At 37.1% G+C, this 19,772-nt stretch overlaps 1 protein-coding gene across 4 annotated transcripts in view; it reads left to right on the top strand.

Annotated features, from left to right (window-relative positions):
• The first annotated feature begins 417 nt into the window (after positions 1 to 417).
• LOC139980863 (probable RNA-binding protein 19) overlaps positions 418 to 19,772 on the top strand; it is a 92,394-nt gene continuing 73,039 nt past the window's right edge. For all 4 annotated transcript variants that reach the window (XM_071992851.1, XM_071992854.1, XM_071992853.1 and 1 more), the window contains exons 1-12: positions 418 to 558; positions 4,109 to 4,291; positions 4,895 to 5,029; positions 10,136 to 10,183; positions 11,654 to 11,819; positions 12,954 to 13,090; positions 14,662 to 14,775; positions 15,290 to 15,382; positions 16,742 to 16,892; positions 17,442 to 17,551; positions 18,454 to 18,492; positions 19,559 to 19,634. In XM_071992851.1, coding sequence (XP_071848952.1) covers positions 523 to 558; positions 4,109 to 4,291; positions 4,895 to 5,029; positions 10,136 to 10,183; positions 11,654 to 11,819; positions 12,954 to 13,090; positions 14,662 to 14,775; positions 15,290 to 15,382; positions 16,742 to 16,892; positions 17,442 to 17,551; positions 18,454 to 18,492; positions 19,559 to 19,634 — 1,288 coding nt within the window. In that variant the 5' untranslated portion in view covers positions 418 to 522. The remainder of the gene's footprint in view (positions 559 to 4,108; positions 4,292 to 4,894; positions 5,030 to 10,135; positions 10,184 to 11,653; positions 11,820 to 12,953; positions 13,091 to 14,661; positions 14,776 to 15,289; positions 15,383 to 16,741; positions 16,893 to 17,441; positions 17,552 to 18,453; positions 18,493 to 19,558; positions 19,635 to 19,772) is intronic.

The following is a 19,772-nucleotide window of genomic DNA, read 5'->3' as shown; positions in this document are numbered from 1 at the left end:
GTTATATGGCCCCCACATCATACTGCTACAAATACCGTATCGCATAAGTAAATACGTCAAATCAAGAAAAGGATAATACAGTTAAATGTAATGTATTTGTGTTTGTTTCATAGGTGGACCATTGGTGTTTTACTTTTGTGGACACACATATGCATGCCCATATATACTATACTATTACGGCTCCAGTGCAGCTGGCATTCTGGCACCATCCATCTTTATCCCAGTGTGTAGGCCTTCTACCATTAGCAGCCTGGGAGAAAATATGAACAATAGTAATGCTGAAACACAATATATCATTTATAATGTCATATTCCTCTGTCCAGGCTCCAGTAAAGGAGCGACCGGGGGAGCGGTGTATGATCAACAGCTGTGATGTGAGGAACAGCCAAATTTAATACCCGTTTTACCATTCGGCTTTCCATAACTTTGGTTTGTTGATGGTTGATGTTATTGTGCAATCTTCTCATGCCGTCCAATCGAGCATTGCTTTAAACATCGGCACTTGCTCGTGGATCTGACAAAATGGGTCGAATTTTGGTAAAAAATTTGCCTAAAAAAGTATGTATGAACAACACAATTAAATTAATACTTCATTTGTTAAGTGCATCATTAGCTTGCAGTATTTCTTGAATGAAACCAAACTTATTAATTCTACTCATATTTTAGTTATTACCGTAGTTGTAACTCAACGTTACAACAAATAGGCTAGCTAGGCATAGGCTAGGTATTGGTACAATGGTAGTAACGTAAGACGTATACGAATGGCCGGGTTACGCGACAACTTCAGAGTTCACATCCATAGGCCTGCTAGTGCTACTATAGCAAAACAAAGCACACTTACATCATAGCCTCCTAATCTTACTGAACAACAGTCCTTGTTATGTGGTAGGCTAGAACTACCATATTCTGCATAATACGTACTCCAAGGCGTAGCAGGTAACATGTAAAAATAAATAATATGTAATCCTAGGTCAAGATTTTTACTGCATAACCAATTCTTAATGCTAGTCCTATTGCTAAATCAGTTGCCAATTCCAAACGTTACTATTTACTTAATCCGCTACAATTACTTGTTCTCGCCATGTGCTTCAGGTGGGGACTTTCCATGTCATTTAGTGTGTACAGTACATCTAGTGTATGAAATTCTGAATATGCAAACAGCTTGTCTGTGAAGCCACTATAACGATAACGTTTGGATAGCTTACATTGAAATAGGCTTTTAATGTTGAAGGTGAAGGAATCTGTGCTTCAGTGATGTCCATTTATAGGTGGCAGAAAAAGATTGAGAGATAGTCATTCTTAGCAGTCCTTGACAAAAACAGTTGCCAACTCGCCATTGGCTAACTGAACGTTAGCTTTGGGGAATAGAAAATGCACTACGCTCGACAATTTGGCGAGTGACTTTGTGGGCTAGTCAACCCCAATATTAGCAAGGCTATCATTATAAACATTCCACAGAATGATAAAGCAAGTTTAAGTTGTCAACTGATTTTTGTCTATGACCAATCTCAATAGGAATTATCTGTTTAAAATGGTTTGCTGTCACAGAGAGTTTACAGTACAGTAACAGTATATTAGATCCTCCTGCAAGCAGGAACGCGCAAAGAAGCCTCATTGGCTTATCAAAGCCGCAAGCTGACCAAAGTCAGTCTCTTACATTCATATTTAACGTCCATGATTATGAATTGTTAATTGTCAACAACTCTGTAACTGGACGACATATATTAATCTGGGAGTGACTCTAACCGGGGACCTTATGATTGAAAGGCACCGGCGTTAACCACTGAGCTAACACTCCAAAGCACTCCAGTTTATACATATGGCATCCACTTCTGGCTTGTCACTTGCAGCAAACTGAAGATCAAAATATGCAGAATTGTGAGCCACTTCTAAAGGATTTACGTGTTCGGAATGGAAAACGAAATGGAATCTTTATCATGTTTCTGTTAAAAAATATCTTGGTTCCAAGAACAGTATGTTACTCCTCGATCTGTACTGCTGGGATGTAACAGTGCCTATCTACGGAAACATACTGGACGTTTAATGAAGTTTTCAAGGTTCCAAGACATTGAAATGCGGCTTCTAAGTGAAGTTGAACAAATATACAACTCGTAGTGATGTAACCGAAGTGACACAGATGGTCTATAGCGAAACTTGCCTAAAGTGATAAATTGTATTTCATGACAACTTAAAATATGCACATTGTGAGTCACCTCAACAATGTTTTGTGGCATAACAATGATTGACGAGCTGTTGTGATTTTTTACAATAGGCGTGCTTTTATTTAAGAATATTTAAGTTACAATGGATGATACTGTAGATGTAGGCCTATAAGTGTGTACATCATTTTTGGCAGTTTGTCACAGTACATTGTTGTCTACTTACAAGTAGTCTCTGTTTGTTGTAGTATTATATTGTTTTCATTTTGTAAATTAATCTCCTGGTTGTGAATTAATCTCCTGGCGAGTGAATTTTGCAACTTGGCGACTGGATTTTTAGTCACGTTGGCCAAACGGCTAGTACTGTACATTTAAAAATATTTGTAGAGGCCTGCTTCTTAGGGAAGAGAGATATAAGTTTAGCTCAACTTCAGTTTCTTGGGTGTTCTTTTTACATTAGAGGGAGAAGTCAGGTCAACACTGTTTGGGTAGAAGCCTTCAGTAATCCAGACTTCTCTCCAACAATGCATGAATCTTGTGTATTTGTTTAAATGTTGACATGCATGGTTTAACCTAACTTTTGCAATTGGTTCAATACAGTTTGACACAATCTTTTACCAATATCATAACAGTTTTTGTAATTTATTTTTTTATTAAAATGATTCACCTTTGTTAATAAGTCAGTTCAAAGCAAAACAAAACATTTTTGAACAGTTGAATTGCTGTGATGATATCATTTTGCTGACTTTGCTACAGTACAGTAGATGCATTCATAAAAATGTCACCAATTTTAAGAGAAAATCAAGTTGTGGTGTTGAATTTAAAAAAAAAATCAGTTTCAACCCACTGGAATGTACATCTCTTTAACCCCAGCATCGTTGCCTTGACGAGCAATCTCCTTTGCATGTTTATAGAGTTCTGAGCTTGTTGAGCTTACAAATTTGAATGTAAATGTGATGTTTAAAAGATAAATGGTAAAGATTCAAAATATGAGAGAACTCAAGAACTTAAATTACTTAAGCAGGTATTTTATTCAACATTGTAGTACAGGAGCAAGTGAACAACTGATATAGAAAATAACTTAAAGAGAGCACAGAAACAATTTCATGTAATGACTGAGAAGAATCATTTTCTAGAAACTGTAAAAACAGAACCACAGACATGGCATCAAAAGGCATTGAAGACTCGCCCCAAACCGCATGCGGCCATCTGAAAAAGTAAACTTTCCGTTGCTTGCAAGTGAGGTTTTCTTCTTTTTGCTACAAAAAGCAGACAGTAATGAAACGTGATACCTTGTTATCTTTTATCTAGACCTGAGATATCCATCGCTGCTATGTACACTGTGTTGTGTGTAATGACCGTAACTGTACTGTATGTATTAACTGTACACTAGTGTCTAATTACTGATGGTAGCAAGCTCTGTGTGTATTTTCTGGGATAGATGGTAGTGTCTAACACTTCTATTACACCTCATTCAAAACTACGTCAGATTACCGGCATGAGACGTTTCTTTGTGCGCGAGTCTTCACACCCTTTAAAGTCATTCTACAAGTTCAATATACTACAAGTTGCAATGGATTCTATCTTTGATCAGTTTTTTTTTTTTAGAAAAATGACAAGATTTTTATGATACCACTTCCCATATTTCTTTACTTTTTTTTTTGAAAAAGAATATTTAAAAATTTTTAGACCTGACTATGTTTATATACATGTGCAAATGTCCGTAATGATAACTTCAATAGATTGGTCGCATGAAAATAAGGAATCAAATATTTGGGGACATTTGGGGAACTGTTATGACTTGGTTCTATGAAAGCCTAGGGTAAAGTGTATGCTTATTTGTATTTTCTATCTTACAATCCGAAGAAATTAAGGTGCATTTCAGTCATGGCTGTTCTGACATTTTGTAAAGAATACTAACGTTAACATCTCTTTCAATTTTCTACCAGATCACAAGTGACAAAGTCAGAGAGATTTTTTCCGAGAAGGGAGACATCACAGATCTTCAACTGAAATACACCAAAGAAGGTGTCTTCAGACGGTTTGCTTTCATCGGATTCAGAAATCAAGCCGATGCTTCGGACGCAATCAACTACTTCCACAATACATATATTGACGCATCAAGAATTCAGGTAAGTATAAATTTCATGAACGAATGTAATAAATATATACTTTTCTTGATTTTTTCACTACAAGTTTAATTTCCACCAAAAACTGTAGAGTTTTATAATCTTGAGAACTTAATTTAACCCTGGAATGACACTCGTTTTACTTGATTCTTAACATTCACAGCATATATGCACGCAGCGTTTAAGGGGCTCATCTAAGTTAATTGAAAAGTGCGGTATTATTATGGCAGTTTGTCTAGACACTCGTTTCACTTGATTTCGGGTGTTCACGGCATATGCATACAGCATTTAAGGGGCTCAATTAAATAAGTTGAAAAGTGCATTACTTATTTTTATGACTGCATTTTGTCTAGACACTTGTTTTTCTTGATTTCAAACAATTCTGGGAAATGGCACACAGCATTTAATGGGCTCAATAAAAAAAGTTGAAAAGTGCAGTATTTTTATGCAGGCATTTTGTCTAGACACTCATTTTACTTGATTTCCGACTTCAACAGCCTATATATATTTGTATTTTATATCTACAATAAAACAACCAATATTGAGTTTCTTGTTATTTACTTATTGGCCCATAACATTTGATCATTTTTAATTTGTTTGCCGTAGGTCACAGAAGCCAAAGATTTCACTGCGAAAGAGAAGCCACGCCCTTGGAGCAAATACTCTGAAGGAAGCTCAGCGTTCTCCAAGAAAAATGAAAAACCGATAAAACAGGAGAAGAAAGAAGAGAAACAGACAAAGGTGCGTTGTTTCTTGTAGCGGTTTTCTATCAATAATAAGAACAGCTTTGATGAAGTTCTGTTTGTAATTTATCCTTCTGCTATCTGAGTTGAACAAGTTTGTAATTTATTACTAAATTAACCAGCAACCAGCTCTTTGAAGAAGAAATCTTCTTTTGAGCAGATAAACTATCTACCAAAAAATTTCTGTTCGCAATCTAAAAGGAAACTAGACGTGACATGGCAGGACCAGTATAAATGTTCAATTGTTCCATCCTCAATATTGCAAAAGGTACAGAGCGGGGAAGCCGCCTTGTTCATTAAATTTAAAAGCTGGTTGGTTACTAAGATATGGTGGAGAAACCTGAACCTGATATTGGATTTTTTGCTTCAAAAAGCATACGGGAAGGAATCTGAAATATAGTTAACCAATCGTCCCCTGAGAAGTTAAAAGTAACGCTCCACATAGCGCAGGCTTTTGGCGGATGTGAAATACAGTCAATAAGGTGAGGATAGACCAACTGCGACAAATTTAGAATTGCGAGACAAAAGATTGAAAAGGTGTATTTGCTGGTCCTCGCCATCGTTTACAAAACTTAGGGAATCCTTCCAATTTCTAGGGATCGCAGAGAGGATCACATAATAAAGAGTAAAGGGATACCTGAAAAGCTTAAATTTGGTCAGAAAAGGCATTAAAGGACAACTGCTTCCCATCTGGCAAAACATATCCCTAACAAACAGTAAAAAGGTGTTGGGAAGTTTATTTGTCATAAACAATGGTATTATCAATTCTAATAAAATTATTGTTCCAAAGGATTTGCTCACCAAAGTGTTTGAAGGTTTCTTAAAGGTTACCTTACTCCAAGCTATGCAAATTTGCCTAATGAAGATATTTTAAGACAGGAAATAACCTTGTCATGAAAATTACAATTAAAAAGCAACTATTTACAGATCAGCGACAGAGAGGAATGAAAAAAGAGCTTCCAATAACCTGTGTTGGCATTATTACAATAACACTTGAACCAAGAGGTTTTAAGAGCATCAACAAAGCTGTGAACATGTATTATGTTTAACACCCCTTTTCAATTGGTTTATACATAGTAACTGTCCTAATTTTTTGAGGATTCTGGTTCCAAATAAAATCCAAAATAGTAGGCTACTTGGATCTTATTCATAAAATCTTTTGGAGGGCATGGCAGAACTTGGAAAAGGAAAACGAGTTGGCTGATTTCAAAAGACTTCACAATTGTGTTTCTACAAATAGGTGTGAGATCACGCCCATTCCAAAATCTAAGCTGGAGCTTCAGCCTGAATAATTTCTGCTCATAATTTAAGGGAAAGAGATCATCACAATTGTGAGTGAAGTTGATACCGAGATAGGTGATAGGACCGTTGCTAATCAATAGATTTGGATTCACTGAAATAAGCTGGATTCTTTCAAATAAAAGGACCCGGAGGAAAAAACTGGGATTTCTTGAAATTTATTTTAAGACCAGATGCTATTCGAAAATTCTCTAAAATATTCAGCATCTTTACAGCACTGTTGTGGGTACCGGCCAAGAAGAAAGTAGTGTGGTCGGCATTCTGCAGTACTTTAATTTCATGACAATATGTTTATCCCCTTGATGTTGTTGTCACCAATGATTTTTCTGGCTAAGATATCTGCACAGAGAATGAGAGGTAAGGGCTAAGGGGACAACCTTGACTTACTCCTCTCTAAATTGGGAAGAAACCTGTGGAATGTCCATTTTTGAGAACACAAGAAGAACTACTAGTGTTAAGTGTTTCAACCCACTGTTGAAAACTGTTCCAAAAGTTAAAATAAATAAGAGTGTGGTCAGTAAAATCCCAATCAAATACAATCAAAGTTTTTTTTTCAAAATCAATAAAGAACAGAAGACCTGGAATGTTGTTTGTGGTAGTGTGATCAATCAAGTCCAGCACAAAAGGAATATTTTCCCCAATAAACTTGTTTTTGATAAAACCAGTTTGATTATCCCCAACAGTATTGTCGACAACTCATTTCAACCTGTTAGCCAATACTTTTGCTGCTATTTTGTAGTCATTGTTAAGGAGACTAATTGGTGTATAGTCAGCTATAAACTAAGGGGTCCTTACCCAGTTTACAGATTGAGATATAACCCCTCTACTTTGCTCACAGGATAATGAATGACGATCAAAACCAAACTTTAAGGAATCAACAGCAAGCTGACCAAGAAGAGACCAAAAGTGTCTATAAAACTCAGTAGAGAAACCATCAATACCGGTAGATTTACTGTTGGACATTGAGCATAAGGCTCTAAAGGCCCGTCGCAAGAACTGGGGTCCGATTTCTCAGAGTGAAAGTCAGGCAAATCTCTCAAATAAAATACAAAAGATAACATGGTGAATGAGAGTATAAAGTACTATAAAATAGATACTGTATATTTCACAAAGAATATCTTTACTGTTAGTGGTGAACTGACCCCATTCACATTTAAACTAAAAATGCTGTTGTTTGCCTTGTTACGCCTTTCTAAATTCAGAAAATATTAAGTGCTCTTTTCACCAGCCTCAACCAAACAAGCTCTTGACCGAACAATAATGCCACAAAACTTGTGATGGTATACACCTTTTAAATGATTACAGGCATTGTCTAAACTTTGACGAAAGACATCGGAATTATTTTCATACAACTCTCTTTCAAGATTGGAAATACTACGTAAAATTTCATTTTCGCTCTAACAGGTGTTTTTAGCTTTTTTGTCTGGTAAATTAAATAGTTTAAGAGTGAATGAATTATTTGAGATTTCTTGCGAAAGGGTCTAAAGAACGAGTATTGTCAGTGACAGGAGTAACAAGATTTTGGATTAAGTCGTTGTAGGCGGAATCAGCTAAAAGAGAGTTGTTAAACTTCCAATACCACAGACCTCTCTTATCATCATGATTGCCAATCGACAAAACCACCACAGAGTGGTCACATTGAAGAGGAGGCTGGAATTCAATATCTACAGCATTAAAAACAAAATTATGAGAGGGAAGAAAAATAACTCAAATCTGCAATGAATATCGGCAATGTTAGAATGCCAGCTGAAGTCTTTTAAGAGAGGTTTCTCTCTCTCCAGACATTGACAAGATTGTGAATATCCATGATACAGTAGCTAGGCATGCATCACAGGCTTTAAAGTTTGTTCTAAGGTCACCACCGAGTTTATCAATCGCTAAATTAAATACAAAGCTGAAATCCCCACCCCAATGATGGTATTAGTATTGAAAGAATTTAAGTGATGAGAAACATCATTGTAGAAAGTAGCTTGGTTAGTGCCATAGGTACAGAGAATGGTAAAGAGCAGATGATTCTAGCTAAAGTCAACAACAATACAACTACCATGCTGGTCAGTATGCATGTTAACAATTAATGTCAATAGAAAGATTGGATTTAAAAAGAATAACAACGCCTTTACATAGAGCAGTACTGCGAGAAAAAACTAATTTCATCGCCCCACTCATTAGTCCAGAAGCACCCCACCTCGGGTACTGTGCGTTTCCTGGACAAGAATTATATTAAAGAGATGGCGATGAAAATATGCAAGTTGTGGTCTACGTTGATTAATTTGCCTTAAGCCCCTGACATTACAGGAGCAAATCTTAATATCAGCTATGGCAATGATAAATGAAAATCATTCTCGGCATCCAATTGTACTTACGACGAAAAACAAAGTTGAGATGGATATACAGTAAGTTCCACAAATACTCAAACACATTAAAACACAAAGAAAATCCATAAGAACAGTCAGAAGAGAAGCATCATGTCCCGTTTATGGCTTCTTTTAAAGAAAAAACTTTTAGAACAGATTGGAGCCATATTGTAGGAGAAATAGTGCAGCAAATTCGGTGGCCGTCAGGAAAGACATCATTCAAATTGGTATGGTTTTCCAACGCTTCCTCTCCAGAGGCCTCCAGAAAACCTGAGTTTCACTCCATTGCGATAAAGGCCTTGCACTTTTGGCCCCCATTTCCGCTTTTCTCGCAGGTCAGCTTGAGTAAGATCGTCTATGATGTAATAGTTACGATTAGCCAGAGCCTGCTTAGTAGATCTCAGAATGGCGATTTTGTCCTGGTGAAAAGATATTTTAACAAGAAGATGTCTGTCCTTCCCTGGTATAGCTTTACTGTCTTGGTGTGCACGCTCGATCTTGCAAGACTTGACTCCTACTTCCTCGAAAACCTTGGTAGCTATATTAATGCAGTCTTCTTTAGGTGATGTTTTTAAGGCCAACGATTCTGATGTTGTTCCTGCTAGAGAAACGTTCCTGCTTGTTTAACAGGGTGGCATGGGTGGTTTGGGTTTCTTCTAGGTGTGTTACTCTTTTTCAAGCGAGCTGCATTGTGTCTCTAATGCGGCATTTTCCTCTCTGAGGTCTAAACTTTGTTGAAGCCTTCTCGCAAGGATGTTATTTCTTGTAGGAGAGTACTACGTAGTTGGTCAAATTATTGATAACATCAAGACAATGTTCTTTCCGGGTTGGTTGTACACCGATTATTCTAATGTTGTTTCTTCTTGAGAAATGTTCCTGCTTGTTCAACAGGGTGGCATGAGTGATTTTGTCTTCCTCTACATGCACTACTCTTTCTTCAAATGAACTGCACTGTCTCTTTAACATGGCATTTTCTGAGATCTAATATAGCCTTATTAAAGTCATCTACATTAACGATCAATGCTAACAGTTACACAGGCTCTAGATAGGGTGTGCCCCTCTGAATCGGTGTCGTCGTGTCTTGATGGAGTTAGGCTGGAGCTTAGGCTAGGTTGGGATGTATCCTCCTGTAGTTTTTTCTTTCCAAGACTTCCTTTGGGTCTTCGAGCAGGGAGTAGTTTAGAACAATATCAAATCTTACCGAAACACTTTGTATGATAACCGCAGGTCCGTTCCGTATCTTTTTTCATGAATCATTTTAAGCCCAGCAACTGGAGGTCTTGTTACGTCAACATCTCAGGCTCGTTCCTGTCGAATGATAATAAATGGTGTTGACTGACATCCAATCTGTGTATTTCAATGTTTATCAGATGGTCTGTTTCTATGTAAAGACTCGATCTGCAATATTTGTTAAACTTGATAAAAATTTAAATCTTTTCTTTTGCCATCAGAAACCAGAGAAAGATGCGAAGCAACAGACTGGGCTTGATCTCGGAGAGGTAAGTCAGATAAATTGGATCCCAGGTGGAACCGAAAATGAAACTAAATAGAGATGCAATTATTTACAGCATGTTCGTTCATACCAAATATAGTCTGCATCTTCTTGGTTTTGATGTATCGTAAAACAACCAGCTATATATACGGTATCCATGATTTAATGCAGGGATAGCATCCATTTCTGTACTGAATAATTTTTTAAAGACTAGTAGTTCTAAATTTGAAAGGAAGCCAACTATCTTTGAACTATTTTGGAACTATTGCATAGTAAATAATCACACAGTCATGACAATGTACTCTTTTTTGGGGGGCCAAAATCTCGGCCAATTAGCAGAGATTGAGAGAATGAAAAGTCCAAACAAAACACGGGTGTTCCATGAAAACGATCCCATCAAAGTATTAGTCGCATGCATGTGCAGGCAGATGTAGGTATGTTTATACCGATCACAACTGCACATTAGACTAATATGCTGGGGTACATATTTAATAAACATTTCAAACTCAAAACTCAAATAAAACACTGGTGTTCCATGAAAAAGATCCCATCTAAGCATTACTCGGGTGCATGTGCAGGCAGCATAGGTATTTTACAATTCAAACATAACACTGGTGTTCCATGAAAACGATCGAGTATTACTTGCATGCATGTGCAGGCAGATGCAGGTATGTTACCGTTCACCACTGCACATTAGGCTAATATGCTTGCCCCTTAGACAAAAATTCAAACCCAAAACTCAAACAAAACACTGGTGTTCCATGAAAATGATCCGATCAAAGCATTACTTCCATACATGTGCAGGCAGATGCAGGTATTTTATAATTCAAACAAAACACTGGTGTTCTATGAAGAAAACCAATCAAAGCATTACGCTGATCACGGATGATGTAGGTGCAGGCAGAGTTAGGTTGTATGCTACCGCCACATGTTGGGGTTCATATTAAATGCAGTCACTTTGCCTAGCACCATTAGGTAATGTCTGTCGAACAGAACGAGCTGTCCGAAGGACACATTTGTAACTACCCTAGATTCATTCGTTTCTGCTGTTTGGTTTAATCCATGGCTGTACCAGGCTGTATGTTGTTCACTGTGTACAGAACTTTAGGCTACACTGCAGGCCTATTTCATCCACCCGCCCATCCCTCGGATTAATGTTTGAACTCACCGTAGTGTTTGTAAAAACAGGACACAGTTGTTATGGTAAAAAAAAATCATCCCCTCGATCTCAGCATATGGGCCAAAAATTTGGCAAAAGAGGTTCATTGTCGTGACTGTGTGATTATGCCCTTCTAAATAGAAAAAAAGAAAAAGTTTGTTTAGTCAGGGATCAGTTAGTTTGTGTTCATAACCATAAAAAATGTTACTCTTTTCAAAATAATTTTAACTGATCAGTTATCAAATATTCATGCATTTATTTTTTAGTCACAATTTTATTTTATTGGCCTCTGATGTTGATGTTTATTTTAATGTTTAGCTCCAGGATGATCCTGAATTCCAAGAGTTTTTAGAGGTCCATAAGATCGGGGATCAGAAGAAAACGTGGGCCAACGATGCGGTGGTCGGACAGAACCTGAGACAAGCGGAGAGCAACGTCGACGACGATGGTGAGACTGCAGAACCTATGGAAGTTAACTCCCCAGGTCAGTTAAAGTGAATTCCCCAGGTCAGTTAAAGTGAATTCCCCAGGTCAGTTAAGGGAATTCCCCAGGTCAGTTAAAGGGAATTCCCCAGGTCAGTTAAAGTGAATTCCCCAGGTCAGTTTAAGTGAATTCCCCAGGTCAGTTAAAGTGAATTGGAAAGTTTACTTCACGCAAAATCACACATAGATTTCATGTTTTGTGAAATGGAACAGAGCAGATAGCTGGAAGTTACATTTAAACAAGGCTGGAGCACATATTTTGCATTCTATGTTTTTGAATTTGAGTTAAAAACACAAGATGCACTTTAAGTATTTATGCTACACACAAATTGTGATGTTTTAAAAGTGCCAGAGATATGTACATATAAATGATGCTAACGATGCTGTGGAAACAAAGCGACTCGCAAATCATTTTGGTATTCCACTAAGAAATGTTTATCGAGTGGTCCAAATTATTCAGAAATTAATAGTCATTCACTAAATTATCCTGCCGTTAAGCGAGGCTGGACAGAATACAGAAGTAGTATGAGAGAAAATGTGGTGATAGGTAAAGTAGGATCAAAACTTGTAATATAAATTCTCTGAAAGCCTCGATGTATTCTTAATCATGTTCCTTACAACAATCACAGTAAGAAATAGCTGTTTTTATTTTGGAAATCACCGTTAGTTAGGTGATAACAGTATGTACGTTGTTGGTGCTGCAAAGATTTCAGATGTATTTGTATGTATTTTTTAGATCCTCCTGCAAGCAGGAACTTGCAAAGAAGCCTCATTGGCTTATCAAAGCCGCAAGCTGACCGAAGTCAGTCTCTTACATTCATATTTAACGTCCATGATTATGAATTGTCAATTGTCAAAAACTCTGTAACTGGACGACATACATTAATCTTGGAGTGACTCGAACCAGGGACCTTATGATTGGAAGGCACCGGCGTTAACCACTGAGCTAACACTCCACGATATTATAATTTAATATTTAGATATGATAATTTAAGTTTAAACTTTATGGGGACAGTTAACTACAGTATTGTCTAGGCATTGAACCGACTCAGAAATCAGGAGAAGCCTTTTTTTATGGTTTAAAACTGTTGTAAGACTAACTTGTTTTTTTTATATTTTATTTATTTGTTAAAAGATGAAAAAGAGGAGGATACTGACAAGTCTAAGAAGAAGAAGAAGAAAAAGAAAAAGAAGAAAAATAAAAGCCAAGATGAGGAGATGGAAAAAGAAGATGAAGGAATAGAAGAGTCAACTCCTGTTTCAGACATGGAGGTGAGATACCTTCTGCTTTTCTCTTTATTCGTTTTCTTTCTTCGTTTATCATGTAACTTAAGCTACCATATGTCATATGATATTATGAACTATATTTAATTAATGCTGTAAGCTCCTTTAAGTCTCTAGCAGTTACTCTGGAAGATGCTTTTATGCTCAAATATAACGAGAAAGTTTTTTTTATAAAGCTTCACTTACATTTAATTCTTCTAGAAAAGTGAGATTTTAGGGCCATTGCTTGTTTGGCACTTGTGTGGAAATGGATGCACTTGTTATTGGGTCTTTGTAGCAAGCTGCTAATAAATAGTACTAATATTTTTTGGAGGTGTATTTGGCTTGACCAATCACTAGTTAGTAACTAACATCCCTCTCTGCCCAGTCTGAAGGCTAGTTCTTCGTTCATCGTGCATGCCTGGAAGACCTGGATTGATAGTCAGATGAAAAGGAGTTTAGAGATTTATTTATTTTTATTTTAATGCCAGAAAATATAGTTTCAAATTATCTGAACTTTCTAAGTTTTCTTTACATCATGATTCCAACATTAATTTGAGAGAATTAGAGAGAGAATAAATCAACTTGCACTTTTTTCATCTTTTTTAATACATTGAATTGACTGTCTGTGTAATGTCCAGGCTATACTAGCCTACCGTACTATTCCTTCCATCAATCCCCCAGGCCAAGAATCACTAACTGTACCCCTCTACCCGAAGCTATTGGGATTCCAATCCTTCAGAATCTTACAAATAGTCCACTTCTCTCCAGCAATTCCATTCATGTTGCATTCAAGTTACCAGTACACTCTTCCACATATATACATATGAAAGTTATCAAGGGTTGCTCAGTCTCATAATTTAGCCAGTTACTATAGTTACATCATTCAATCAAAAAACAATTTTCAGTAAATGACTTTTTGTAGTCAATGTACTGTAGGTTACCCCTAGGTACATCGAAAAGTGTTGTAAATCTATAGAGTTACCTGCTGATAACGAACTGCTTTTTCACTGCATTCTGAAATTGTTTAATAACTTGTCTATGTTCTTTCTCATTTTTAGGCCATAGAATTTTTCAAAGTTAGCCACTTGCTAGTAAAAAATGCAAGTGTGTAAAATTATACCAGCTAAAATCAAAATTGCATTTTCCTGAGTTACAAGCTAATGCACACTTCAGTTTACTCTATAGGATTATGGGAGCAGCCTAATAATATATGCTGATGATAAGCAGTGATTCAGGGCTTATATTAGGTACCAAACCCATACAATTTTTTTTTTTAATTTTCTTTTTACTGTCTTCCTACTAATCATGTGTGAATATATTGGCAATGTCTACTGGCAAAAACGTACAAATTCCTGTGTTTTCTTTTTTTCCACTGGAAAACCGCGAAATCTACTGACATCTTCATTTAGCCGGTCAATCGCCTAAATTTCAAAGACTGTCATACATTTAGTTTGAGTGGATATTAATGTTAATAACAGTTTTCAAGACTCCCCCCGGTGCCCATACCCACCATGGATTTAATGGCTATTTCCTGTATATTTCCTCATGGCCATTCTGTCTTTCTGTTTATTTCATAGTACCTGAGGTCAAAGATGATTACAAAGAAAGAGCCAGTCAAAGAAGAGAATGATCCAATGTTACCCTCCTCCGATGATGAGGATGGTGAGACGAAAGAAGTTCCTCTCGCCTCTGTGAGTATAAAAGCAAAAATGAAGCAATTGAACATTTGAGAATATACAGTATCTTTAACTGTTTTGTTACATGGTGCAACTCCAAAGTAACTCCATTTTCAAATGATTGTTGTTGTATTTTTCCCCAAAACATCATAAGTTGTTGCGGTTTCAATAAAATATTTGCTACTATATTCAATATTTTTACAACCCTTGTGAATTCTTACATGTGATAGTGTGAGTTTACTATGCACAAGTGTTTCATATTAGAAATGTGATTTTAATATCAAAAAAGTAAAATGGATAAGATTTATGGGGGGAAAAAGGGTAGATTGATTATTGATTATGTTCTTAGATTAAATTAATAACTAGGTACCTCTGTTTCAAATTGTAGTTAAGTAATAAGCATTCACGTTCTTTATGTGTTAATCTTTTATCCCACCACCACTTACCCACATTTATTGTATGATCATCTATATGATATATTTATATATATATATATATATATATATATATACTACTTTAACATATTTAGGAAAGTCTTCTAAGAGAAGTGAAAACTTCAGAAAAATACCAGAAAGGAGAACACACTGTCAGAGTCACCGGTATGCCAAAGAACTTTACGGAGGTAGGCAGTAGATAAACTGATTATTCCTAATCAGTAGTTATGTTTCAGCCAATATTATTATATTGTATAGTATTCAGAAATATATCTTACAAAATATGTGATGAGTTTCCCAGAATGGAGGAATTGTTAAAAAATTTGTGTGAACAAAGGAAATGAAGTCTGAAACCACCACCTGTTGCTTTCATGTTTATTTCAACTGTCACAATGTTCCCTTCTGGAACATGGTGCTTGAAGACCCACCTTTCTCCGCAAAACAAATTGAGAGACATCAGATTTAGAGTAATTCTACATCTCTATAGTTTATTAAAGGGAGTGAAGACTCGCGCACAAAGAAACGTCTGATGCTGGTAATCTGACCCAGTTTCGAATGAGGTGTAACAGAAGTGTTAGACATCACCATCGATCCCAGAAATACACACACAGCTTGCTACCGTCGGTAACTAGACACCAGTGTACAATAGATATATACAGCTACGGTCAAAATCACAACACAGTGTACATAGCAGAGATGGACATCTCAGGTCTAGATAAAAGATAACAAGGTATCACGTTTCATTACTGTCTGCATTTTGTAGCGACAAGAAGAAACTTCACTTGCAAGCAACGGAAAGTTAACTTTTTTTCAGACGGCGGCACACGGTTTGGGGCGAGTCTTCAATGCCGTTAACCATCTCTTCTTCTGACTTAACGAAATACAGAAGGAAAATTCGAACAAATAAGACAATTACTCCATCTCTCTAGCACTAGCTACCATCGACCTTCCTCTCCAGTTATCAAAACAGCTCTCTCCCTTGTTCTTCCCAACCTCTCCTCCCCAAACAAGTCTTAGTTAAATTTGATACAATGGTGTCTTTTGTGACTATGTGATGCACCATGCATCAAGAAAACAAGTACAGTGTACACCCAGGTCAGAGGTCACTGGACTGTTACTATGGGCAGTTGTTTATTCTCTGCCCATCAAGGAGAACGTCTACGGATGCCTTTAGGTGATACTTCCTTGCATCAACATCTTACATTACATCCTGAGTAGTGTTTCATCAGAATGTAATTCTTTCATTTAATCGGGAGATTTAAATAAATAAAATTAAAAATAAATAAATATTATTTATTATTAAATCCATTCTAAATCAAACCAGTTGCTACAATGTGCTTTCTTGTCTTCCAGCGTCGATTCAACAGTAAATGGATCTACTTGGGTACAATGCCAAGATTTTTGAATGAGTTTTGTCCCAATTTGTGAGCCTCTGAAAGTCTCTTTTTTTTTATTCTTTCTCACCTTTTATTGGTCATTCTTTCACTTTTTTCTCCTGCTGTTACTCTCACGTTCCACTCTGTTTCCTCTGCTGTTTGCTCCCTCAGGAAGACATCGTCACCTTCTTCGCCCCTCTGAAGATGAAAATCATTCGTAGCATCTTGAATACTAATGGCCGCAGGAAAGGCAAACTCTACGCGGAATTCTTCTCAGAGGAAGATGTCAGTCAAGCCCTGACAAAGCACAAACAGTATATGGGTAATATTGTTATCTGAATATTTATTTTATGTCAATTTAAACATGAACTTATTTTTTGGAAGTTCCTTAGTGAGGAAAGTTGTTTTTTCAACAAGGCAAAGATTAAACTTAGGATTTGGTCCTTTGTAACTTTTTTTTTTCGGTTCTTTCATTTCTGTTATTCCATTTGTCACAGCTGTGCTGTAGCAGAGGGTCAACTTAACCTCTCTCATGTAATGGACAATTTGTCAGATACTTCTGTTCTGTCAGATGGGATGGGGGGGGGTGCACTCAAAATCAGGTCAAAGGTCAACCCTGTCTTGCGATTCTCTTTGGAAACCTCGTCAAAGAGAGAAGGCTGGCTATTGCCAAGATGTTCTAGGGAGTCAATGAAGCCAGAGTAATATTTCATTAGACATGTTGCTGCCTACATGGCTGAAGGCATCTCATAACTTTTTTTATGGTCACCATTCCATTCAACTTGTATTGCTGAAGTGTCGGGAGTTTCAGACTCTCTCCTTCCCTGAAGATGTCACCTCTGAGGAATTGTGTTCTGTTATCTTTCTCCAGGAAAGAGATATCTACAAGTCATCCGCGACGTTCCGAGTCAACCAAGAAAGGAAGCCAGTAGTACTTCTGAAAAGAGTAATCAAGCAGACAATTTAGCAGAGAAAGGACAGGTAAGCAAGATACTGATAGGATAAACAACCTAGGCTAAGATTTAATGTTTGAAAGCATTAAAAATTGTGACAAAGCAGAAGAAACATTGGTGAGGTGGGGGAGGGGGAGTGATTTTTAGTATGTCCCAACCCCTCTCCTTGAAAAACTCTTGCTTTATTGACTCACTGACACTTTGAAAGGGGGAGGTGGAGACCAAGAGGTGATGGAGTTGGATTCCTCTTTCCTTCTCAACACCCTTGCAGTACTCTCTAACATTTCACTTGTTGGAGCAACAGAGAGGAAAAATAAATGGTGGTTAACCCCTACTTCTTGTACAACTTTTACCTTGTTTTCTCTCTTTTGCAGCGGAGGGGAGAGTGATAGGCGATGGAGATGATTTCTGCTTCCCCTTGAATCCCCTCGCATGCCCTTGCATTACATTTGGTACTTTCCCACATGCACTTGAAGAAGAAGGAGGGGGAAATGGTTCCTCCTTTTCCGACACAGTCTCACACCATATTGATTCACACATGCTTCTTTGGTGGAGGAGGGGGTGCGGTTGAAAACCATTATTAGGTGATGGTGACTCTATCACGTTCCCCCTGTACGTCTCTCTTGTTTGTTCGTTACCACAATGACCCACATCTTCCATAGCCTGCTACATCAACATTCATTTCTACAGTTTTACTCATCCAGCAGTGAGTTTGCAAGACAAAAATGGCAAAGACAAATGTTTTGGGTTTCGTGTTTTTTTTTTCTAAGAAAAAATTAATCAAGCTGCATGCTCATATGTACTGGAAATAGACAGACGTTTAAAGTTTACAGAAATCTTCACTTCATGTCTTTGCTCTATCAGTTCAATTTCCTGTCCATTTCCTGTTAATTACTCTCTTTTTTGGTCTCCCTTTTCTTTTTGTCTTAGGCAGAGGGCTTACTGAACAATGATGAGCTAGTAGCTGAAGTAAGTTGCTTTTAAGTTAATTAATTAATCACTGTGATTTAGTGATTTAGCTTTCAGAGCTGCATTTTGTATTGCTCTCGCGTCTCCCTCCAAGCCATGTGATATTAACCACAATGTCGGCCACCCGTCATTCTGCCTAAGAAGTCTGTGTGGTTTTACAAGCATTTTGGTTGTTCCTTGTTGGTGAGAACGTTAGTCACCGTTAAATCTAATACAGAGAATATTGTGTCCTGCAAATTTATTATCCTTTAAAGCCATGTCACACTATGTAGGATATGATGTAATATGATGCAAAAACAAAACTGTGTTCACTCTACATGCCATCAAGGCATGGGTAGAGGTCTCTCTAGACTTAATGTCAAGGTATCATTCTGTATTGAATACTATCTATCTATGCTGTAATCTCACAATAATGTAGCTTGTTGAATAAACATTATTAGCTTTCATATCAATATTTCATTTCAGTCTAACAAAGACAATTTGTTGCATAATAGTGCAATTGTAAAGTAGTGTTCCTTTGAGCCTTCGTGCAAGTAAATACTGATGTAGCATTGTAGCCAATGTGTCTGTGTAATGCATTTGTCATAACTGAATAGAGATCGTTTGATAGCCTAAAAGTTGCATTTTTTCAGTAAAAAAGAAAAAACCTTGAGGGTGTGTCTTAATCTTGAATCAGGTTGGGAAACACATATATTGAGCAATACCCAGTTTGTCGGATAAGACTGTCGCCCTTCATAATAATCTTAAGCACACTACTGCTTGAGCTATATAGGTTTGATACAGATGTGTCAGCCCTTCCCCCCACCTCCCCACCCCTTCCCCCAGCAGATACCTCAGGTAGCCCAAGGAAGGATTTAGTGTTCAAATTTTGAGTCGGCAGTTATGAAGGCTCTTATAAAACACTGCAGTTTCTGTGTACAAAACAAATGTAATATATTTTTGCATTTATATACAGTAGCACTTTGCTCATTTTTGCATTGCATCTTGCTATTCAGTACCAGAAACTGTATTTGCTTCGTAGCAACAATTTTGGCTAAAGTGATATGATTGTTTTGTTTACCTTTAGACTGGTCGACTATTTGTTCGCAATCTGGCCTATGTGTGCAAGGAAACAGACTTGGAACAGTTGTTCAGTACTTATGGTAAGTTTGAAATAGGGTTAGGGTTAGGATGAGAGGATGGGGGGGGGGGGGAAGGGGAGGGATGGATGGATGGAATGAAGCAAGATGAAATATGGCAGAGTAAATGTTAAGTAGGAAGGGAAAGCATTGATTAAGAGA

The sequence above is a fragment of the Apostichopus japonicus genome, chromosome 15, assembly GCF_037975245.1.
Source record: "Apostichopus japonicus isolate 1M-3 chromosome 15, ASM3797524v1, whole genome shotgun sequence".
Lineage (NCBI taxonomy): Eukaryota > Metazoa > Echinodermata > Holothuroidea > Aspidochirotida > Stichopodidae > Apostichopus > Apostichopus japonicus.
Note: the sequence above shows the minus strand (reverse complement) of the source record. Positions and strands in the feature narration are given on the sequence as shown.